Below are 21,384 nucleotides of genomic sequence, written 5' to 3' on the forward strand. Positions count from 1 at the left end.
TTAAGCCCTACACTGGACACAGAGCTTACTTAAAATAAATAAATAAAGAAAGAAAGAAAGAAAGAAAGTTGTTTGGACCCCGCATAACTAGGTGTTGTATATATATTTTTTATTAAAAGTGTTCTATGGTATTTTAAATTTTTCATTAATATTTTTATAATCTGTTCATGAAAAAATAGAAGTAAAACATCTGTTATGAAAAGAAATAAGTAGATTAATAAAGATGTGATACAGTTATGCATTGTTTTTATTTATTTTCAGAATCTTATTTTTTTTTAAGATCTTATTTATTTGTCAGAGAGAGAGCACAAGCAGGGGGAGCTGCAGGCAGAGGAAGAAGCAGGCTCCCCACTGAGCAAGGAGCCAGGTGTGGGGCTCAATTCCAGGACCCTGGGATCATGACCTGAGCTGAAGGCAGATACTTAACCAACTAAGCCACCCAGGCACCCCAGTGTTTTTATTTAAATACCTATAAAATAAGGAATTGATTTAGAAGTCATGTAAATTAATCATAGTATGAATCAGTAGAACTTGCTAATAAAAAAGTAATGCTAATTAAAAGAAAATACTTGATAGCAAAGGAAAAATGTTAGTGTTGATATTATGTTAATATTCATTATTTAAAAGCATTTAATAAAAGACTAGAGAAAATATGGAGACCAAATATGAAATTTAGATTTTAATTAGATTTAGATTATAATTAAATTGATTATAACTGGTAACCTTTGTATTAGTAAGAAATAAATTTAAGATACTTGTGTTACCAAGTTTTATTATTTATGTGTTTTCTTCTGAAAAAAGAAGTCTTTGAAAGATAAAATATTTTAATATAAATAAACCCAAAGATTTGACTTAGACTAATTAAAGTTAAGTGCTCATTGTATTTATTAGTCTGTAGTCTGAAATACATCTGAGTATACTTTTTTCTGAAAGAACATCACTGAATTTTTATTGTGTCTGATAAATGTAAAATAGTACCCATTTAAATTTTCATTTTAAACATTTTACTTACCAAAAGAGAAAGTGACCATGGGCTATAAATAAAATGATCTTAGCTAGAGAATCTGAATAATGTTGCCAAATAATTATTTCAGTAAGCACTGTTGAGAAAAAAATAAATGGCTGTGTTCATTGTTTTGAATAGTAAGGCCAGAAGAACATTCTAAATATAGTCAACTCTCAATTATTTAGCATAATAGAAGAAAACAAAATGGTAGGTAAATCTTGAAGTCTTTATTTGGCCTGGAAATGTGTTTGTAAAAGCAATCATATATGATTTTTCAGCTCTGGAACTATACTCCCCAAAATAATAAAGCCATACTTAGTCTAAAAAAACTAGAAATTTGTTAAAGGTTTCCCCATTCTATTATCTCTTATCAGTTCCTCTCTGGGACATGTTGGCATTACTAGAGCATTTTAGTCAGAGTTTCTGCCCATAAAGGGCAAGTTAAAAAGTAACTTTATTTCTGAGAATTCATTGATTACATTAATATGTCTTAATTGGCCAGCCACTTTTGCTAGAAATTTGTAATCATGGAACTGAAATTATATTAGAGGCATAGAAATGTATTAGAATAATTGATAAAAATGTTATATGGCTGAGTATTACAGAGTGCTTCAGAAATATAAAATATACCAGGTAACATTAAATATTTATCTGGGAGTTCTGGAAAAGGAAGAGAAAGTAGATGTCAAGGAGTATAGTCTAATCCATTTACTGGATGAGGAATTGGTGGGAAACCCAGTGTTAGCAAGATAGACCCAAAAGAAAATTCTGATGAAAATACCTAGACGCCTATAGCTCCTGATAAGAGGTTGCCAGATACACAAAGTAGGTCAAAGGTGAGGTATCTGCCTCAGAGAGTCTCTTTCCTCCACTCCACTCCACTCTAAGCCACTGTAAAAGGAACATGTTAAACCAGGGGTTTCAAGAATCAGGCTTATACCTCCACTGACTGATCTGACATTCACTCCCTCAGCAGTTAAACAAGGATGGAGAATAAAAGTTAGACCATTTAATGTAAATGCTTGTTTTGATCTAGGAGTTTAGTGTATTTCTGCTAAAATGTCTTATATCCCTCAGAAAGTAACATGTCAGATCATCCTCTTGTTAGAGGAGGTGGAGGAAAGAGTGAGAATCATATTTTTCATTCAGCCATAAGATGGCCTCCATAAGTTTATATCATTCCCCTGAGCACACTATAGGAACTAATATTTATTGAATGAAATAAAAATGGTGTTCTTTTTACCAAGAAGCAGCTTTGCCTAGGACTGGTCTTAATTTTCTTACCTTGCAGTGGGTTCCGAAAATAAACATTGGGTAATGTGATAATTAAGTTGCGTTCATAATAAGCCTAAGTGGCTTACAATGTGTGGACTAAACTTAATATTTATTTCTGTTTATTTGGATCCCAAGACATGCTCAAAGTTGTATTTTGCTCCGGATCCCTCCTTTGTATGCTCTTCTTTCAGTTCTTTCCTTCCATTGTCTATACTTCTTCCCCTGTCCCGTTTGAAGGATAAAAGCAGGGCAACATATAGATACATATAGGTACTTAGTGATTGGTAATGGTTTTCCATTTCCCATACGTGCCTTTTTCTATTCTTCTTCTCACCTCCTATCCCTCTTTTCCTTTCCTCCTCTTCTACTCTCCTACTCTCCTTTTCCTTCTCCCTTTTTCCTTCTCCACTGCCTGTCTTCGGTCTGCCAGTGACACATCAGGCATTGCTTAACCCTGCCCTACACCCTTCAATGAACACCGTGGATACCTGTGTGAACAATTAAGTATGAACTTTCCTTACAGACAGCAAAGTGCCCCAGTTTAAATAGATCTAACCTGTTAAGGTAAACCTGTTAAACACACCTTGTTCAGAGACCATGGAAACTGACACTTGGAATTTAAGTAGTTTTAGAGAAAGTTGCCTGGATACATCGAAAGTTAACAATACTGTATTAGGGTTGAAGCTTAATTTTACTTCATCCCTTCAACATCTGTAATTTTTCTTCTACATACCAGTTGTGATGTCTTATGCCACAAAACCAATCCTGCAATATGAATTGCCTTTGGCCTTGTATAAGCAAAATCTTGTTTGAATTTTTATTTTATATCAGAATGCCAAGGTGTTATCATGTGTTAACAGCTATCTGAAAGTATAAAACCTTACCAAAAAAATTATATACATAATTTACAGTTTTTCATCTGGCTTCATCATACCAATTTAAATTATGTTTTACACATGAATTTATTAGATCTATAAACTTCTTAAAGCAAAACTAAAACTGCTAATAAAAATGTAGATAAATGTTTTCATCTAAAATGTATTTCTTTTTAAATATATGTGGCCATATTAGAAATTCAGTTGGGTTTTATTTTCTTTTTGGATGATACTCTTCAGTTTGGTACAGAAGAAATACCAAAAATGTCTCTCTAGGCATTAAGCATTTCAAAACAAGCTTATTCTAATTTCCTTAAATCAGTTTAACTTAGTCAGTGTTAATTTTAGTATGTTTGTCTTCTAAAAGCATTCTTTTCTCTGTTTACTTACTCCTTTTAACTCATAGATGTATTTCTTTTTTTAGGAGATAAATGAGAAAATACAATTTGTAATTATTTTCTCTGAAACTGAGTATAAGAAAAGGTCACCTGACATTATTTGGAGGCATAGAGAGCAAGCAATTTTGGTGCCCTATAAAAAGAAAAAAATTACCTATATTTGAGACAAGGAACTAAGGACCACATATTTTAAAACATACATACACCTGTGGTCAATGTTACAGAAATGTGTTTTGTTTTTAAGGTTTAAAGAAAAATTAAACTATATTTAATTACAAGAAAAGCCTGTCTTTTTAATTTTAACTTTTTGATTCCAAATTCTTAATTGAAAAATTAATGGGATTCTATCAGCTAGCTCTGAAAGGAACTTAATATTGTAATGTGCTGGGGCGCCTGGGTGGCTCAGTGGGTTAAGCCTCTGCCTTTGGCTCAGGTCCTGGTCTCAGGATCCTGGAATCAAGCCCCGCATTGGGCTCTCTGGGAAGGGCCCTCTTTCTTAGCAGGGATCCTGCTTCCCCCTCTCTCTCTGCCTGCCTCTCTCCCTACTTGTGATCTCTCTCTCTCTGTCAAATAAATAAATAAAATCTTTTTTAAAAATTGTAATATGCTATTTCTCAAGTATGAAACACTGCTATTTCTTTTAAAAAAATTTTACTGATTATACAGAAAGTATGGAAAATATAGAAAAGTATTTTAAATAAAATGAAAGTCACTTATAATTTGCACTGCTCAGAAACAATAGTGATTAAACACTTTGTTATATTTCACTCCAAGATTTTGATGTGCATGTGTGTGTGTGTGTGTGTGTGTGTGTGTATATATATATTTTTTTTTTTTTTTTGATTAGCATGTGTGTAACTATGAGACCCTGGGCAAATCAGCAGGCTATTGGTACAGATGTTTCTTCATCTGTACAAAGAGGATAATAGTATTACCTTCATTATGGGATGATAAGGAGGATAAAATGAGAAAGTTCCTATAAGGCTACCACAAAATGATGATGATCATGTTGTCTTCATTATAGTTATTAAAACATTTGGTTTTGCATCTTTTAAAAAAATTAATATGCTATTATGAACATTAAGCCAAAATTGTAAATATTCTGTGAAAATATGATTTTGGATGGCTGTGTCATATTTTATCTTCTATAGGCTGTAATTTAACCATCCCCCTTTTTTTAAAATCTTTTCACATTAAGGGAGAAAAAGAAAAGTCCTTGCTTTTTTCATTTGCAAAATGAGAATACAATTCTTCAAAATTCAGAGAAGACAATGATTCTTTCTTTCTTACTTTAGAATCTAACTCTTATCTCCTCCTCACTGGTTTCTGGTTATTTTATGCAATTAAATGATTTGTATAATTCATTCTTCACTTTCTTTTTAAAATTACTAAGAAATGTAATTTAGTGGTTTGCCCTAAGCCCTGAGATTCTTTATATTTGGGATGATGGCTTGATGTGCATATTATTTTTTAACTTTTTTTTAAGAATAAGGATTACTCTTAATACTCGTTACAAAGAATAATGACTTAAGTTTAACAAGTAGGTGGCTTGTTTTGTGGACTTTTTTGAATAAACTTTTTAATTTATTTTTTTAATTAACATAATGTATTTGTTTCAGGGCTACAGTTGTTGAATAAACTTTCTAAACTGATTTCTTATCAATATAATTAGCAAATTTATAATATCTATTCCAAGGTGTCTTTGAATTTTGATATTTTATTAAAACCATCTTTATTTTTAAATTGTTGCTTTTAAAATCTTTTCTAACTTGTAAAACCCACTAAATGGCAATTGTGTTTTTAAATTTTCCCTCCTAAGATTCCACCATCAAAGAAGAGGCATATGAAAAAGAACTCTTCTAATTTTATCTTCTGATTTTTAAAATTGTTAGGATTTTTAATATAAAGTCCATATAAATATGCTAAAAATGAAACTTAATTTGACCAAGGAAGAAATACATTAAAAAGTAGAGAAGTCTGATTAAGGTTCATTACTGCGTTCATTTAGAGGGTATGGAAGAGACGTGGAAAAATGTCAGTGTTAAATAATTAAAACACTGAATTATTAGTACTGCTAGGTCTCTTGCAAGCACTTCATCAGTAACATGTGACTTCTGTTTTATTCCAGTTTGTCTGTATAGCCCAGCAAGATTACTGCCGTATCCTCAACCAAGTAGAAAAGAACATGCAAAAAGTTGAGGAGGAAGGAGAAATTGTTATGGTAAAAGAACACCGAGAACTCGATAGAACTGGAACAAGAAAGGGGCACATCGTCATCAAGGTAAGACTGACATGCCTCCATCTTGTGGGAAGGATGTTTTTGGTAATATCAGTTAGTTATGACCACTCAAGATTTCCACGTGCCACATTTTTGTGTATAATTTCTCTTAAAAGTTATCAGTTGTTAAGAAAAATCTTTATACTGCCTGATGAACAGCAGTTTTATAAATTGTGGTATATATTACTACCCAGTTCATCTTATGTTGAAAATTTGGAATTAAGGTACCATATAGATGGTATTTATGCAGGATAGTGATTAAATCTTTTATTTGTTACAGGGCACCTCAGAGAGATTAACAATGCATTTAGTCGAAGAGCATTCGGTGGTGGACCCAACATTCATAGAGGACTTCCTGTTGACCTATAGGACTTTTCTTTCTAGCCCGATGGAAGTGGGCAAAAAGTTATTGGAGTGGTTTAATGACCCGAGCCTCAGGGATAAGGTTAGAAAATATATTCTAGTTTGGCTTCTAAATATGAAATATTCAGATATAAACTTAAGGATACTTTAATATTTGTCACACCAATAATGTTCAAATTATTTTAATGGAGTAAGAGAATGTACTTTTTAACCCCCAAAAATGGTGCAACCTCCAAACTCCTGAGTTCCATTGGAATCTGCATTCTTTACTTGGGCAAATGGTCAGTGTATGCTGGGTGAAAGTTACAGTTTTTAAATTGGCACCCAAGCAGCATTTTATTATAAGCGTTGCTGGTCGGTACACCCCAGGAACACAGTTCTGAACAGACTTCTGTAGCAGCTACTGAGAGCTCTGTCAAGGCCGGATTAGATTATAAATTACATACTCTTATGAGGTGTGAGAGTTAATCATTGCCTGTACCCAATGTTTCCTTTCCATGTGGGTCTAACTTACATGAGACAGACTGGGGAAGACCGACGGGAAGATCCAGAATAGGAGACCAACAGTGAAAAGCCCCGAAGTCCTCCTGCTGGTTCTGCCACTAACTAGTTCTGTGGCCTTAGAGAAATCATTAGGACAGCGAAGCTTTTCATTTCATATTCCAAGAGTCCTAAGCTTACGACAACTGAGCCAAACTCTCCAGCTGTCAAAACTTAGTTTGAGTGTTAACTCTGCCATGTACTTTATGTGTCATCTGACCCTCCTGAGAATCACTTATTTACTTTAAAATGAATAATTAGCGGCCTTAATAATTCCTATTATTAGGAATAATAGAAATAAAGTTCTTTTTGTAGTCCTTGACTCAATTAACTTAATACCTCTTGACACATACTGCATCTTAAATGTTGTTTGTTGGTGGTATTTGGTAGTTTTCAACTTATGATTTATGAATCTCCATTTTATAACCTCTAATAGGCTAGTAAGACTTTTAAGTTGGCTTCTTAGCTGCAAAATTTTAATTTTATGAAAAGGTTATATGTTAGATATAGTTTCAAGAGAGGTAATCTTCTGGGTTTCCTAAACTTGAAAAATGGACAACAGTGATAGTAAATGACCAAAAATTAATATAAATATCAAAACTTGACTCCTAAGTATATTTTAACTAGAAATAGTATTTTAACTGTAGTTAAAAATTAACTATATACCAGGGTGCCTGTTTGGCTTAGTCAGAAGAGCATGCGACTCTTGAGCTTGTAAGTTCGAGCCCCACGATGTGCGTAGAGATTTCTTAAAAATAATATCTTTAAAAAAATTAACTGTGGGCACCTGGGTGGCTCTGTCAGTGAAGTGTCTGCCTTTGGCTCAGTGAAGTATCTGCCTAGGGTTCTGGGGTCAAGCCCTGTGTTGGACTGCCTGCTCAGCAGGGAGTCTGCTTCTCCCTCTACCTGTTCCCTCCCCTGTCCATGCTCTCCCTCTCTCTCTTAAATAAATAAAATCTTAAAAAAAAAAAAACTATATACCATCTCTTTTGTTTCTCTACTGCTGAAAGAATACCATGCTTAATTTTCTCACTGTAATTAAAAAGTTAAGATGTTTGAAAGCAATTCTATGGAAAATTTCTTTTATGTTATTTAAAATTTAGAAAATTAAACTCATAAGTAAAACAAATACTGTTATATTTAAAGTCACAATTAGGGGTGCCTGGGTGGCTCAGTTGGTTAAGCAGCTGCCTTCAGCCCAGGTCATTATCCCAGGTTCCTGGGATCGAGCATCACTTCGGGCTCCTTGCTCAGCGGAGAGCCTGCTTCTCCTTCTCCCTCTGCTTGCTGCTCTACTTGTGCTCTCTCTATATCTGTCAAATAAATAAATAAAATCTTTTTTAAAAAGTCACAGTTGTACTTTTTTTTTTTTCTTTTAAGGGAGAATGCACCAGTGGGGAGCAGAGGAGGAGGAGAGAGAGAGAATCTTAAGCAGGCTCCATGCCCAGCACTGTCCCAGGCATCCCCATTTAGTAAACTTTTGTTGAGAATTCACTCTATTCCAGGCTTTGTAGTGAGTCTTAAGGATGTTTTTAGAACATAACAGATAAAGCTGTCCATGTGGAACTTAGAGTCTAATGAATGTCACATACTTCTCGCTGGGTACAACACAAATATTCTATAACTGTGCGTTTGTATAAAGGAGGTATAGGGCTCTGCGAAAACAAGTGTGAAAGTGTGAGAAAGGCTACATATTTTTCCTGAAGAATTATAGATATTAAAAGTCTCCTAGATCTTTTTTTTTTAAGATTTTATTTATTTATTTGACAGAGATCACAAGTAGGCAGAGAGGCAGGCAGAGGTGGGTGGGGGAAGCAGGCTCCCTACTGAACAGAGACACCAATGTGGGGCTCGATCCCAGGACCCTGGATCATGACCTGAGCCAAAGGCAGAGGCTTTAACCCACTGAGCCACCCAGGTACCCAAAAGTCTCCTAAATTTAATGTCAGCAAGTAAGATGTAATTCCCAATAACTCCCAGCTAGTTCCTTCCTTTTACAGTTTGTTCCCTTATAGATCTTTCTAGGCCTAATACTATTCATTCCTTTTATCTATTCTGCCCTCTGCTATTATTTTATAGTTTCTGTCTTCTTTTGTATTAATTTATTTTGGTTTTATTATAGCTTTATTTTTATTATGACCAATTTCAAATATGTTTTGAGAGTAAACAAGTTATAAGTACAACCCTTCACAGATTCAAAACCCTTCTTGGCAAAATAACAAAAAGCCTGTATTCATAATCTAGATATTTTCAGAAGATCATTTTCTTACGAGTAAAATCCCTCCTGTGAAGAGTTTTATTGTTAGTTTATTGTCCATTGTTATTAAGTAAATTGTTTGTTAGATATCTTTTTTGAAATGACTTTAATTGAACATTTTTAGCACTGAAAAGAAGAAAACCTATTGAAAACAATTTTGATTTTTCAGGTTACACGGGTAGTATTATTGTGGGTGAATAATCACTTCAATGACTTTGAAGGAGATCCTGCAATGACTCGATTTCTAGAAGAATTTGAAAATAACCTGGAAAGAGAGGTAATATTTGTGATTTTAAAAAAGTCATCAATTTTAAGTTCATTGAATTCAGCCTATTTTTGAAACCACTCTTTCTGAACTTTTATAGAAAATGGGTGGACATCTAAGGCTGTTAAATATTGCATGTGCAGCTAAAGCAAAAAGAAGATTGATGACGTTAACAAAACCATCCCGAGAAGCTCCTTTGCCTTTTATCTTACTTGGCGGCTCAGAGAAGGGATTTGGAATCTTTGTTGACAGTGTAGATTCAGGTAGCAAAGCAACTGAAGCAGGCTTGAAACGAGGGGATCAGGTATAGTATTTCTAAATCCAAACTTAAGGGTGAATATTGGTGTCTTTTTTCCTTCAATTAATTGGGATACTGAAATAAGTTTCATAATTTTATTTTTAGATATTAGAAGTAAATGGTCAAAACTTTGAAAATATTCAGCTGTCGAAAGCCATGGAAATTCTTCGAAATAACACACACTTATCGATCACTGTGAAAACCAATTTATTTGGTAAGTAGTTTTGCATACTTTCATTTTTCTCCTTTTGGTCTTTATCACATTTAGGTCTTAATCATGAAAAAAAGACATTTTTATAAGTAATATTTCAAATATAAGAATCAAAATATAGTAAAATACATATATATATATATATATATGCATATAATTCATTCTAAATCACAATCTAACTTGAGGACCATAAAAACTATTATTGATAAATGTTTTAAACATCCATTATGTTAAATACCTATAAATACCACTGTATTTTAACTTATTCTGAATGGAAGTGGTAGAGCAACCTAACAAAGCAGATTCTTGGTGTCATTCATTCATTGGAGCAGTATTTTTCAATAGGATTATAGTTTTGAGAGCCGAAGTGTCTATTTCTTACCTATTTCCAAATTCTACAATTTCCTTTGAATTGCTTATTCTTATAATGGGCATTTTTTTTTTTTGGTGTTTCTTTTAATTTTAGTATTTAAAGAACTTCTAACAAGATTGTCAGAAGAGAAAAGAAATGGTGCCCCTCACCTTCCTAAAATTGGAGACATCAAAAAGGCCAGTCGCTACTCCATTCCAGATCTTGCTGTAGATGTAGAACAGGTGATAGGACTTGAAAAAGTAAATAAAAAAAGTAAAGCCAATACTGTTGGAGGGAGGAACAAGCTAAAAAAGATACTTGACAAGACTCGGATCAGTATCTTACCACAGAAACCATATAAGTAAGTGTCTATAAATTTTCTGTTATTTTATTGTGTTCAAATGATATGCAAAGATAGTGATATAGTTAATGTTTACACATGAGTCTAAAAAATGTTCTAAGCTTTTATAGCTGAGCTATCTTAGAAGCAGTATTAAATAACCACATTGATTTTAATCTCCTATATTTGCCACTTTCTTGTCTAACACAAGCTTCATTAGCACTTTCTCATTTGAACTTTTTTTTTAATTGAATATAAAAAAATTAAGAATATGTGTTTGCACCTGTTTCACCCATGGTTTGGAGTTATTTTTGCTACTTTTTCTTTGTTTCTGGATTTCTTCTCTACCATCGGTATCTGCTCTTTGACAACCAAATCTCTGCTGCTTTTGTTGCTACTATTCATCCTTGCCATTCTCTTTTTTCCTCTGTTTTCAGTTATTTAATTGTTGCCAAGATAACACTAACCAAGCACAAAACTCCTTTCTTTCTCTCAGTGGGCTCTACAGTCCAGAATGTGAGGTATATTCTTGAATCTCTCCTTGGCTGCTTATTTATGCCAGGAGCTCAGACTAGACAAAGTTGTAGGTGTCACACTTTTTAAGTCTTGTTAGTTTGTTTGCCTGTTTGCTTGCTTATTTCTTCATTGTAGCTCCTTCTGAGTCTAGAAATCTTTTATAAAACTCAGTTACCATTAGCCAAGGTTTTTGTTTTTAATGTTAAATAACCTGGATGTAATACCCCTGGGTAGCTTAGTTGGTTCAGCCTCCAACTCTTGATTTTTGGTTCAGGTTGTGGCCTCAGGGTCCTGGGATTGGAAGTATCTGGTTCTACGCCCAGCAAGGAGTCTGCTTCTCTCTCTCTCTCTCTCTCTGCCCCTCCCTTCACGCACATCACTTGTGCACGTGCTAATAAATTATAAATAAATAAGTAAATAACATGGATGCACCAAATGCATTTATTTTATATTCCTTGAACTACAGTGATATAAGAGATCAGTTCAAAGCATGTAGGTTATTTTTCTTTCTTTGATAAAATAATGGGTCTTCCTAGAGAAGCAGTAGATACAGACATTCAGAACTATATCAAACATTTATTAAATTCCAATTCAGATAAAATTTTATCCACAGATTAGAGAGACATGGCCCAAAATATAGTATTGATGGGAGTGTCAAACCTGTGTTGTCCCCACTGAACTATAAGGATTGGTGGATTTGTATCAGCTAAAAAGATTTCTACAGCAGAGTCCTAAGGATAAGCAATGAGTATAATGGTTTTATTTGTACACTTGAGAACATGTTTATATTGAGTAAGTTTCTAATAAATGATGGATTAGGCCTGTTAACATTACAGAAAATAGAAGTTGATTTTTAAAGTGACCATTCTAGATTTAAAAAAAAAAAAAAAACACTTATTTTTAAATGGACAAAAAATAAATAATTTACTTAAATGTAGAATTATTAGCAGCACAATAACTAAAACATCCTCCAGTCATATTTGACCATGAGTTAAATATGAACCTTAAAAAAAGTTAAATAAAAGTCAACATGACCCTGGCAAGTATTAATAGAAACATGACACATAAGAGCTGGGATATAAGCCATCCACAGTACAGGATGTTGGCAAAGAACACAATATGAGAATACTATGTATAATTTTGTTCTATGTGTATTTAAAAAAGATATTCAAAAGCTGGAGAAGGAAAAGAAGATAATAAGATGTGTTGATTTTGAAACACTGAGGAAACATCTTAATTTGTATTTATGAACATGTATACCTCTTTTAAGTGCTCTATGCTCTTGGTTTTATTGTGAAAATTATTTGAAATAATTCATATATGTAAAGCAACTGAAATTTAAAAAATTATATTTAAAAGATGGCTCAATAAAGTGTAGGATCTATTATATTGTGTGATAGACTTGTTTAATACTAGTTACTACTTAAACTTTGCTCTTCTAGAAATCAGCATGTGTTCACAAAGATTTTTTTTTTTTTTTTTAACAAAGTCACTAGTCAATTAGACAAATCTTCTAGATATACTGTGGTTCCTTCCCCCACCAAACACTGTCAGTATTACAGCAGCTAAGATGCTGGATGATGCAAGGGGGTATAGCTCAGGGGTAGAGTATTTGACTGCAGCTAAGATGCCGGATGATGCGAATTGGCAAGGATAGGCATGGTGGAGTGGGGGAACAAAAAGGCGGAAGAAAAGGGTGAGGCAAGAGGATTATAGGATTCAGATCTGGTTGTAAGGTAAGTAGAAAAAGACTGATGAATCCTGAGAAAAGAGGGACTAAATAAACAAAATATAGAATCAAAAAGGCCAAAAAACAGCTTCAGTAACAGTGAGAGAGTTGGAGAGAAGAACAGTTAGAGGATATGCTCAGAGAAGGACGTTGCTGAATTAAGTCTTGAATATAAAGTAGTTTCAATCCAAGAGTAGCCTCATGTCTGTGGATAAGAGAGAGAGAGGCAAGAGTTAGATCTTCATTTTCGGTGTTAAAATGTTTCTGAGAAACATTTCTTAAGAAGGTAGCTATGGTATTTTTAGCTGTTTGCGGTAGTAGTGGTCCAGTTGGCTATATCTTTGGCCTCGGCCCACAGTAGTTGTCTCATGTCATGGATTCTATCTAAGATTTTTTGGCAGAAAAGGTGGTTTATATGGATGAAAAACAAAACTTTACTAATAATGTGAAGGTTTTAATATTTCACAGAGCATTAATATTTCTTGTCTTTATATGCATGCCAATATGTGTTTAAATTGAAGTTGAATTTTGTCATTGTACTTAACTATGAATTTGGAAGAATTTACACTAAATTCTTTAATTTTTAACCCCACCCCCCTTCTCCCAACCCCCTCCCCCCAGCAACCCTCAGTTTTTATGTTGACTTGAAAAGAAAAAAAATTTATCCTTGCTTATTTAACTTCAGAATTTCTATTCTTTCCCCTCTCAAAGAATGCAGCTAGATTTTTTTTTAATCATAGCCATTAAGATAGTTGGTACTATGATCAAGCTCCAGTGTCTAAAAACCTAACTGATACTAAATATAACATTATTTATGTTACTTTGGATACCCAACCTTAGTACAGTTTTCTTTCTCCTCGTTTTAAGGTATTTCTAGAATTTAGTTGCTTATGATCTAGTTATTTTGTGTGTGTCCAGTGCTTATTATTTTAGTATTTTGTTCTGAAAACAGCTGACCCTTCAATTCTAGAAATAATTTTTACATGTTATTAAATCACTTTTTAAGAATTGTCCACAGTAACAGACTTTTTACAAATGGCACTAGTTTCGTAGCTATCAATAATAAGCAGTATTTCTCTGGAGAACATAATGTCTTACTAGAAATTTTGAGTAGAGAATTAAAAGTGAGTCATTGGATTTCCATTTCCTCTTCTTTGATGCTAAAAAATATCACCCGTGCATCTTTGCTTTTTTATGCTTTGTGTAATTAAGAAATAGTGTCTCTGTCAAGGTTTCTTTACATCTCACTCCATAGAGATAGATCTATTTCTCTGAAACATTGGAGAATGAAATTAGGACAGTTTGGATTTTTTTTTTCCCTCTGTTCATTTTACTCTGTTTTTTCAGTTTTTAAAAATTAGATTTTAAAATAATTTATCATTCTGATGCATAAATCATCAATTGAATGATACTGAATGCACTCATTTCTATGTGCTTTTTCTTAAGTCTATTTCCAGGAGTAAATAGAGATTATCTTCTCTTGAATATACTGATAAACTACTAGTATTTGTTATGCATTATCTAGTGAAAAAGACAGATTTTGGAGTAACATATGCTTAAGGAACAACATGATAAGTTGAGTTAGATACACTTGAGCCATAGTTGCTTTTGCTGTTTTCAACCAGATTTATTAATGGTACTTTTAAATGAACTGCAAGTCTTAGGAAATACGGTTTATTTATGGTTTGCATCTATTACGTATTGATGAGTGTTATAGCCTTTTCACTTGTAGATCATTGATTTTCTGATTTTTCCTCTTTGTTCAGTGATATTGGGATTGGTCAGTCTCAGGACGACAGCATAGTGGGGTTAAGGCAGACGAAGCACATCCCCACTGCACTGCCTGTCAGCGGAACCTTGTCGTCCAGCAATCCCGACTTGTTGCAGTCACATCACCGCATTTTAGACTTCAGTACGACTCCGGGTGAGCCCCCCGCCATGCCACTTTTGTTTTCTTGTAGTAATCTGTTTGCTTCTAACATAATGGTAGTGCACTATGCTCTTGGTTTGGCATGGATTATGTCAAATGCTGAAAGTCAGAATGAACCTTAAATTTCAAACAACTGGAATCAGTTCTTTTTTATTCTTCAGACTAATTTGATATGGCCATGGCAAATTGATCTCTCTGAATTTGTTTTCTCGTTCATAAAATGAAGATAACACATACCATGCAGATTATTACTAGGTCATACTAAAATAAATAGAGGAAAATGAATATTTTAGGCTAGCCTAATGCGATTTTCAGTATAATAAAGAAGAATTTCAGATTTAATTTTTTTTTTTTTTTGCTATCAACCTGACAATCTTGAATTTAGTATGTTGACTGCTCAAGTCTTTGAAGAAGGATTGTAAGGGAGGGATGAAAGTTCAGTGTTATCTTTTCTCAGGAGGTTTTTCAGATTACTTCACTTAACTGTATTACCATATACTAAAATCTGTTCTACTTATATATGGCCTTTCTTTCCCCCAGACTTGCCAGATCAAGTGTTAAGGGTTTTTAAGGCTGACCAGCAAAGCCGATACATCATGATCAGTAAGGACACCACAGCGAAGGAAGTCGTCATTCAGGCCATCAGGGAGTTTGCTGTGACTGCCACTCCAGATCAATATTCACTGTGCGAGGTCTCCGTCACACCTGAGGGTGTAATCAAACAAAGACGGCTTCCAGATCAGCTTTCCAAACTTGCTGATAGAATACAACTGAGTGGAAGGTACACAGTATCTCTTCTGTTGGATTTCTTTAACCCCTCCTCCGGCCCACATGGACATCTAAAAGATGAACAAAGGGTTTTTCAAAGCGTTTTTAAAATGAATTAAGTACCCCTGCAAACTAGAAAGAAGTATTTATTTCCCTGTCCTCCAAGAATTGCTATATCAAAGTAAAATACCCCATAGATTGTTGACCCTCACAAGGATCTCTTTAGAACATTTTCCAAAGCAGGGCAGTGTGACCTGAATGTTCTTGTGGCCTGTCAGGGTACCAGCAGTCACCTCTTAGACTCGTCCTTAAGGACACCGGGCCAGCAGAACAGTGGAGTATGCCTCACGTAAAGTCACAGAGTTAACCCCGATGCATGCGCTCTTCTTGGATGTATACATTCACAAACATATTCTTGAAGAACATTCTAGTGTCAGTTGCTCCTGCCTGCCTAACTTTCCTAGGAGCTTCATTTGTTTAGATGACACTACCTAGGACTATGTGGTTGCCAGTGCTTGCCTGTGATTGTGCATTACACTAGGAAAAATACCTCACTCTAGAACTAAACTTGTAGTTGCTTCAGAGCTTGGTCTCCTGCTACCTGTTTATCTCACATATTACTTGCGAGAAAACATTGTACCTGATTTTGTGAGTCTCGTGAATGTTACTTCCCTTGATACATATAATTTGTATCCTCAAACCACAAATTAGTGAAAGTTGAAAAAGTGGTTAAGTTTTGGCTCTCATTCAATGATCAGATTCTGCACTGATGGAATAGTAAGTAGTTCCATAAATCACATTTTTTTCCTCTCTTGCCAGATGGAGTGTTTTATTGTACTTGACTTTTCCATAATCTATGTCTAAACCTGATTTAATTCATTCAGAACTTCATTTTTCTTGTTATCAACTGTAACTTTCACACTCTCCTTCACTCCTCCTTTATTTCCACCCTGACACTAGCAGTTAGTATTGTTGGAATGTAGACTGAGTTCTACAAGTCTCCACTGAAGTGCAGATTCGTGATTCACATTCAAGAAAATTATAGACGAATACGGGTCATGGGCTTCATGAGTAATGAAAACTGGGAACATTAAATCTGTGAATGTAAAGGCCTGAAGGTATGTGTTTCCTGTCCTGGTTGCTTTGGTGAAATATGTAACAGGCCAGTTTGGCAGGACTCCCACTGTGCTTATTCTGTTTCCGTCTTTATGGAATTTGGCCTAGGAAAAGTATCTGTCTACAAACCCCACCCTTCTTCCTCCCCGCCTCCCACCAAAAAAAAACACAGGGCAAACATCTGGATTCTGTTTTCAACAAGTTGTTTACAGAGAGAAAGGGGTATTAATGAGTCTCATCTGTCATCAATATTAACGACTCATTAATATTTGGGAGCCTCTGTTTCCTCATCTGGTAAGAATAATACCTGCCTCACTTGTAGGGTTTTTATGAAAATCAGATATTTAAAAGTTAAAAATCTGTTTTAGGATTGTTGTACTCACAGTATCAAACAGAGGGGGAATAGCTTATAGGTTTCTTTGGTGTTTGAAGAAATAGGTAAACTCAGACTAATCCAGTTTGGATCCATCAATAGTCACAGATCCTCTCTGGGAAAATAGGGAGATGACCTGTGTCTGATCTCTCCCACTGCCTTCCTTTAGAGCCCGTTTTCTTATTTAAACAAATTTCAAATTTAGGTCTTTTCTGTCATTTTTAGCAAAAACAGAAAAAATAATCTAGAAAGCAGGGAAAGGCAAGAGAAAAATACATTACAACTCGTACAAGTGAAATGACATGGGACTCATTAGCTTCCGTCAGTGGCTTTTGCAGGTGATTCTGTCAGCTGGTGACTGGGGCAGCTGTTGCATTCTCTGTCCTTATAGAGAAGAATTCTTCCATCCTTCAACTGAGCGTTTTTGTTAATGTTGTCTGCAGAGGAGCGTTATTCTTTCAAGTAATGTCATGAGAGTACTGCTTAGGCTCTGAATTCTGTGTTTTTCATAGGTATTACTTGAAAAACAACATGGAGACAGAAACTCTTTGTTCAGATGAAGATGCTCAGGAGCTGTTGAGGGAGAGTCAAATCTCCCTCCTGCAGCTTAGTACTGTTGAAGTTGCCACACAGCTCTCCATGCGGAATTTTGAACTTTTCCGTAACATTGAACCTACTGAATATATAGATGATTTATTTAAACTCAAATCCAAAACAAGCTGTGCCAACCTGAAGAAATTTGAAGAAGTAATTAACCAAGAAACATTTTGGGTAGCATCTGAAATTCTGAGAGAGACAAACCAGCTGAAAAGGATGAAGATCATTAAGCATTTCATCAAGATAGCACTACACTGCAGGGAATGCAAGAATTTTAACTCAATGTTTGCAATCATCAGGTAAGAAAGCATACTGGTCCTAAGACTCAATTCAGTTTGTAGATCAAAAATATATATCAATCCAGGAACACCATATAATTTGTGTAAGTATAGCGGTTTTTTAATTAAATCATATTGAATGATTCTTTTTCTCTGAATCCATTCTTAAAATCTCCTGTAAGCTATATGTAGAGCTCAGAAAATCTATATTCACTACCTTTTTTTTTAGTTCTACAAACTAAAAAAATGGGCAAATTATTTGATTTTCTCCAAACATCAGTTTATTTCTCTGTAAAATAACAATGCCCCGGAGAGTGATTGAGTAGATTAAATGGTATTATGTGTATGGAGTTCTATCAGCTAGCACAAAGCAGATGCCCAAATGTTCATTTTCTTCCCTTTTAAATGCTTAGATTGAGGCTGAAAGAAAATATAAACTGAAACAATTAGCAATATTGATATTCATGATGATTATTGGTCATCTTCTCTCACTAGGAGTTTGATTGTACTCTCATTACTATTATGACTTTCATTTTATTACTACAGGATAGTTCGCTAGTCTGTTTTATCAAATACCCGCCCACTATGTGCCAAGTGCTTCTCTATGTATGGAGACGAAGCTGCAAACAAAATGCTACCTTCATGATACTTCACATTCTGGTTGTTTGTTCATAAAAAGCAGACTAGAAAGGTATAAAGGGAAGAAGAGCAATAATCCTTGGCCTTGACCCTGCTTCTGTCTTCAATTCTCATTACTCAGAATTATTAGTAGTTTCTTATGAGTCCTGTAAATTGCTATGTATAAACAGTATAAACACAGAGGTGTTTTATTAATGGGTAATTTGATTTTATGTCATTTTTTTTTTTCCTTCCAGTGGTCTAAACTTGGCACCAGTGGCAAGACTACGAACCACCTGGGAAAAACTTCCCAATAAATATGAAAAGCTGTTTCAAGATCTCCAAGACCTGTTTGATCCCTCCAGAAACATGGCAAAATATCGCAATGTCCTCAACAGTCAAAACCTACAGCCTCCCATAATCCCCCTGTTCCCCGTTATCAAGAAGGATCTCACGTTCCTTCACGAAGGTTAATATAATGTAGATTTTCTGTCTTCACTTGTGGAAACACAGAATAGATGAATCCAACGTGATTCCCCATTTTCTTCTTTGCCAATTATAGGAAATGACTCAAAAGTCGATGGGCTAGTCAATTTTGAGAAGCTAAGGATGATTGCAAAAGAAATTCGTCATGTTGGCCGTATGGCTTCCGTTAACATGGACCCTGCCCTCATGTTCAGGACTCGGTGAGTGTGTAAAGTTAAGCAGCACATGTGGGATTAGAGAAGTTTGGGTTTAGTGCTTCCTGATAAAGGAGAAATTTTCATGTATTTGTATTTGTAGCATGGTAGAAATTGTATTAGGTCGTGCCCAGAATCCCCCTGGAGCTCCAATTTTGAAATAAATGTCTTATTCTGCATCAGGTACGCTTCTTAGTAAAAACAGCTTGTCCGCAGAAATTTTTCATTTGACACGAGGAGAACTCCCAATTTGTGGAGCTAAAACTCATAATTGATAGCATGAACAAAAATATGTAAAGAACCCAAACAATATTGTCTCAATATCTATACAATGGATTTAGTTGTCAGTACAGTCAAAAATGGTTAATCCAGTGAAGGAGAGGAGTTTTTAGAACAAAAATTTTAAATATATCTGTCTTTTGAGCCAGAAGAATATTGCCAGTGCAGTTGTGTGTGTGAGGTGATTATGCAGTTTAATGTTTGTGAGCTTCTAGTACTGCTTACCCAGAAGTCTAGTCCTTTCTTTCTGAGCTTGTGATCTTTCTGTCTCTCTTTCTACACCCATGCTTCAACCTCCATGGCTCTCACTTACAGGAAGAAGAAATGGAGGAGTTTGGGGTAAGTGGTGGAGATCTTGCAAACCCACACACGATTCTTATTCTGCTCATTGCATTGTTTTCTTACCTGCTGTATTTTCTGGTGCTTTGCATTTTTTCTTAACCCTCTTGCTCTAGCAGAATTTCAGCTGGCAAACTGACTTCAAGTTTAATCTGTTGGGGCTTTTGCTTTTGAGGTCATAATCCATGACAGCCATGAAAGAATTGATGATGGTTTTGGGGAACTGTAGGCCAGGCATACTTCAGAACTTTCAAAAAGATTTTATTTTAATATAATTTGTGTGCTTTGAAATGGAGAAAGCCTAATGCGGGGTTACGGGAGGAAGAACGTTAAAAGGAAAAACTGTGCAATTTAAATACTATTGCACAGATAATTAATTAAATATGTATAATATAAAAAGTGCCCCTATGTGTTAAAACTAAATTTTTATAGCTCAACTAACTACTATTTTCATTCTATAAACCAATACTTTTTAAACATAATCTTAACAATTCATATACTAGTTTCTATATATATATATATATATCTATATATGTATGTTTATATTTGCATGATCATTTTATTAACAAATTGACCCATGTTACTTTAAAAACTCATTACATTTAACTCAAGGAATAAGGAAACAATAGTGAGTAGTGTGGCTAACTTTATTTAAATTTATGTAAGACCTCCTCTTTAAAAGAAGTAAACGTAATGTAAATCTGTAAATCTCAACGATTTTAACTATGTATTGCATGAGCTTTTATATATAGCTTTTTTATATATAGCTTTTATATATAATCATTATTATTTGCTGGCTTCTGTGAAAGAACTGCCTTGAATGCTGTATAGATGAGAAAAGCAGAATTTCCTAGTTGGACTAGAACCAGGTGCCAAGCAAATATATGTTTGTATGTGTGTGTGTATGATTTTTTTGACTTAAAAAACATTTTAATCTATATTAGCCTATATTTCTCTGTAACAGTTTACTTACCAGAATGAGGCATGTGATCTTTTGAACATAAAATACTTACATAAGTCTTGGCATGTTTCAAATAGCAGCTGTAATCCTGTGCTAGAGTGAGCTGCATACCTGCCTTTTCATCTTCCAGGTCTCTCAGCCAGGGTAGTACAAATGCAACAGTGCTAGACGTTGCTCAGACAGGTGGTCATAAAAAGCGGGTACGCCGTAGTTCCTTCCTCAATGCCAAAAAGCTCTATGAAGATGCCCAAATGGCTCGAAAAGTGAAGCAGTACCTGTCCAATTTGGAGCTAGAAATGGATGAGGAGAGTCTTCAGACGTTATCACTGCAGTGTGAGCCAGCAACCAACACATGTGAGTTTTTCCCTTAAGTGGCTGCAGAATCTGACTGGAGTGCAGATTCCTGTGCAGTGGGATGGGTCATGACAAATAGGGCCTCAGCGCAGAGGGGTAATTAGCATCCCGGGGACAAACCAGCTTTTCCCTTGAATGCTGCTGTTGATACCGTGCCGTACTGTCCTGGGCTGGACCTTGTGTCTTCACCAGGTTAGTGTCAGGAAGGTGACATCAGAGACTGACTTATGGTGCCTGCTGTTTTGATTGCATTCCTTTTTCTCACAAAGATGCTTCCCGACTGAAGGGCAGCCCCAGAGGGGTGAGGGGCCTACCTTGTCGGGGGTCCTGTCCTGAGGCATGCGGGCTGCCTTTTAGACCCTCAGCCTGGAGAGCAGCAGCACTGAGT

At 35.0% G+C, this 21,384-nt stretch overlaps 1 protein-coding gene across 17 annotated transcripts in view; it reads left to right on the forward strand.

Moving 5' to 3' along the window:
• The window catches only part of RAPGEF2 (Rap guanine nucleotide exchange factor 2), a 232,365-nt gene that overhangs the window by 199,322 nt on the left and 11,659 nt on the right, over positions 1-21,384 (forward strand). For 15 of the 17 annotated variants that reach the window (XM_032863210.1, XM_032863219.1, XM_032863236.1 and 12 more), the window contains 13 exons: positions 5,683-5,835; positions 6,113-6,277; positions 9,162-9,269; positions 9,358-9,561; positions 9,661-9,769; positions 10,233-10,479; positions 14,470-14,627; positions 15,174-15,414; positions 17,403-17,786; positions 18,641-18,852; positions 18,946-19,069; positions 19,658-19,681; positions 20,773-20,996. In XM_032863210.1, the coding sequence (XP_032719101.1) occupies positions 5,683-5,835; positions 6,113-6,277; positions 9,162-9,269; positions 9,358-9,561; positions 9,661-9,769; positions 10,233-10,479; positions 14,470-14,627; positions 15,174-15,414; positions 17,403-17,786; positions 18,641-18,852; positions 18,946-19,069; positions 19,658-19,681; positions 20,773-20,996 (2,353 nt within the window). The remainder of the gene's footprint in view (positions 1-5,682; positions 5,836-6,112; positions 6,278-9,161; positions 9,270-9,357; positions 9,562-9,660; positions 9,770-10,232; positions 10,480-14,469; positions 14,628-15,173; positions 15,415-17,402; positions 17,787-18,640; positions 18,853-18,945; positions 19,070-19,657; positions 19,682-20,772; positions 20,997-21,384) is intronic. The other 2 variants (XM_032863228.1, XM_032863283.1) reach the window with 1 other exon arrangement.

Source organism: Lontra canadensis, unplaced genomic scaffold (assembly GCF_010015895.1).
Source record: "Lontra canadensis isolate GAN:19392208 unplaced genomic scaffold, GSC_riverotter_1.0 scaffold1, whole genome shotgun sequence".
In the NCBI taxonomy this organism is placed as follows: Eukaryota; Metazoa; Chordata; class Mammalia; order Carnivora; family Mustelidae; genus Lontra; species Lontra canadensis.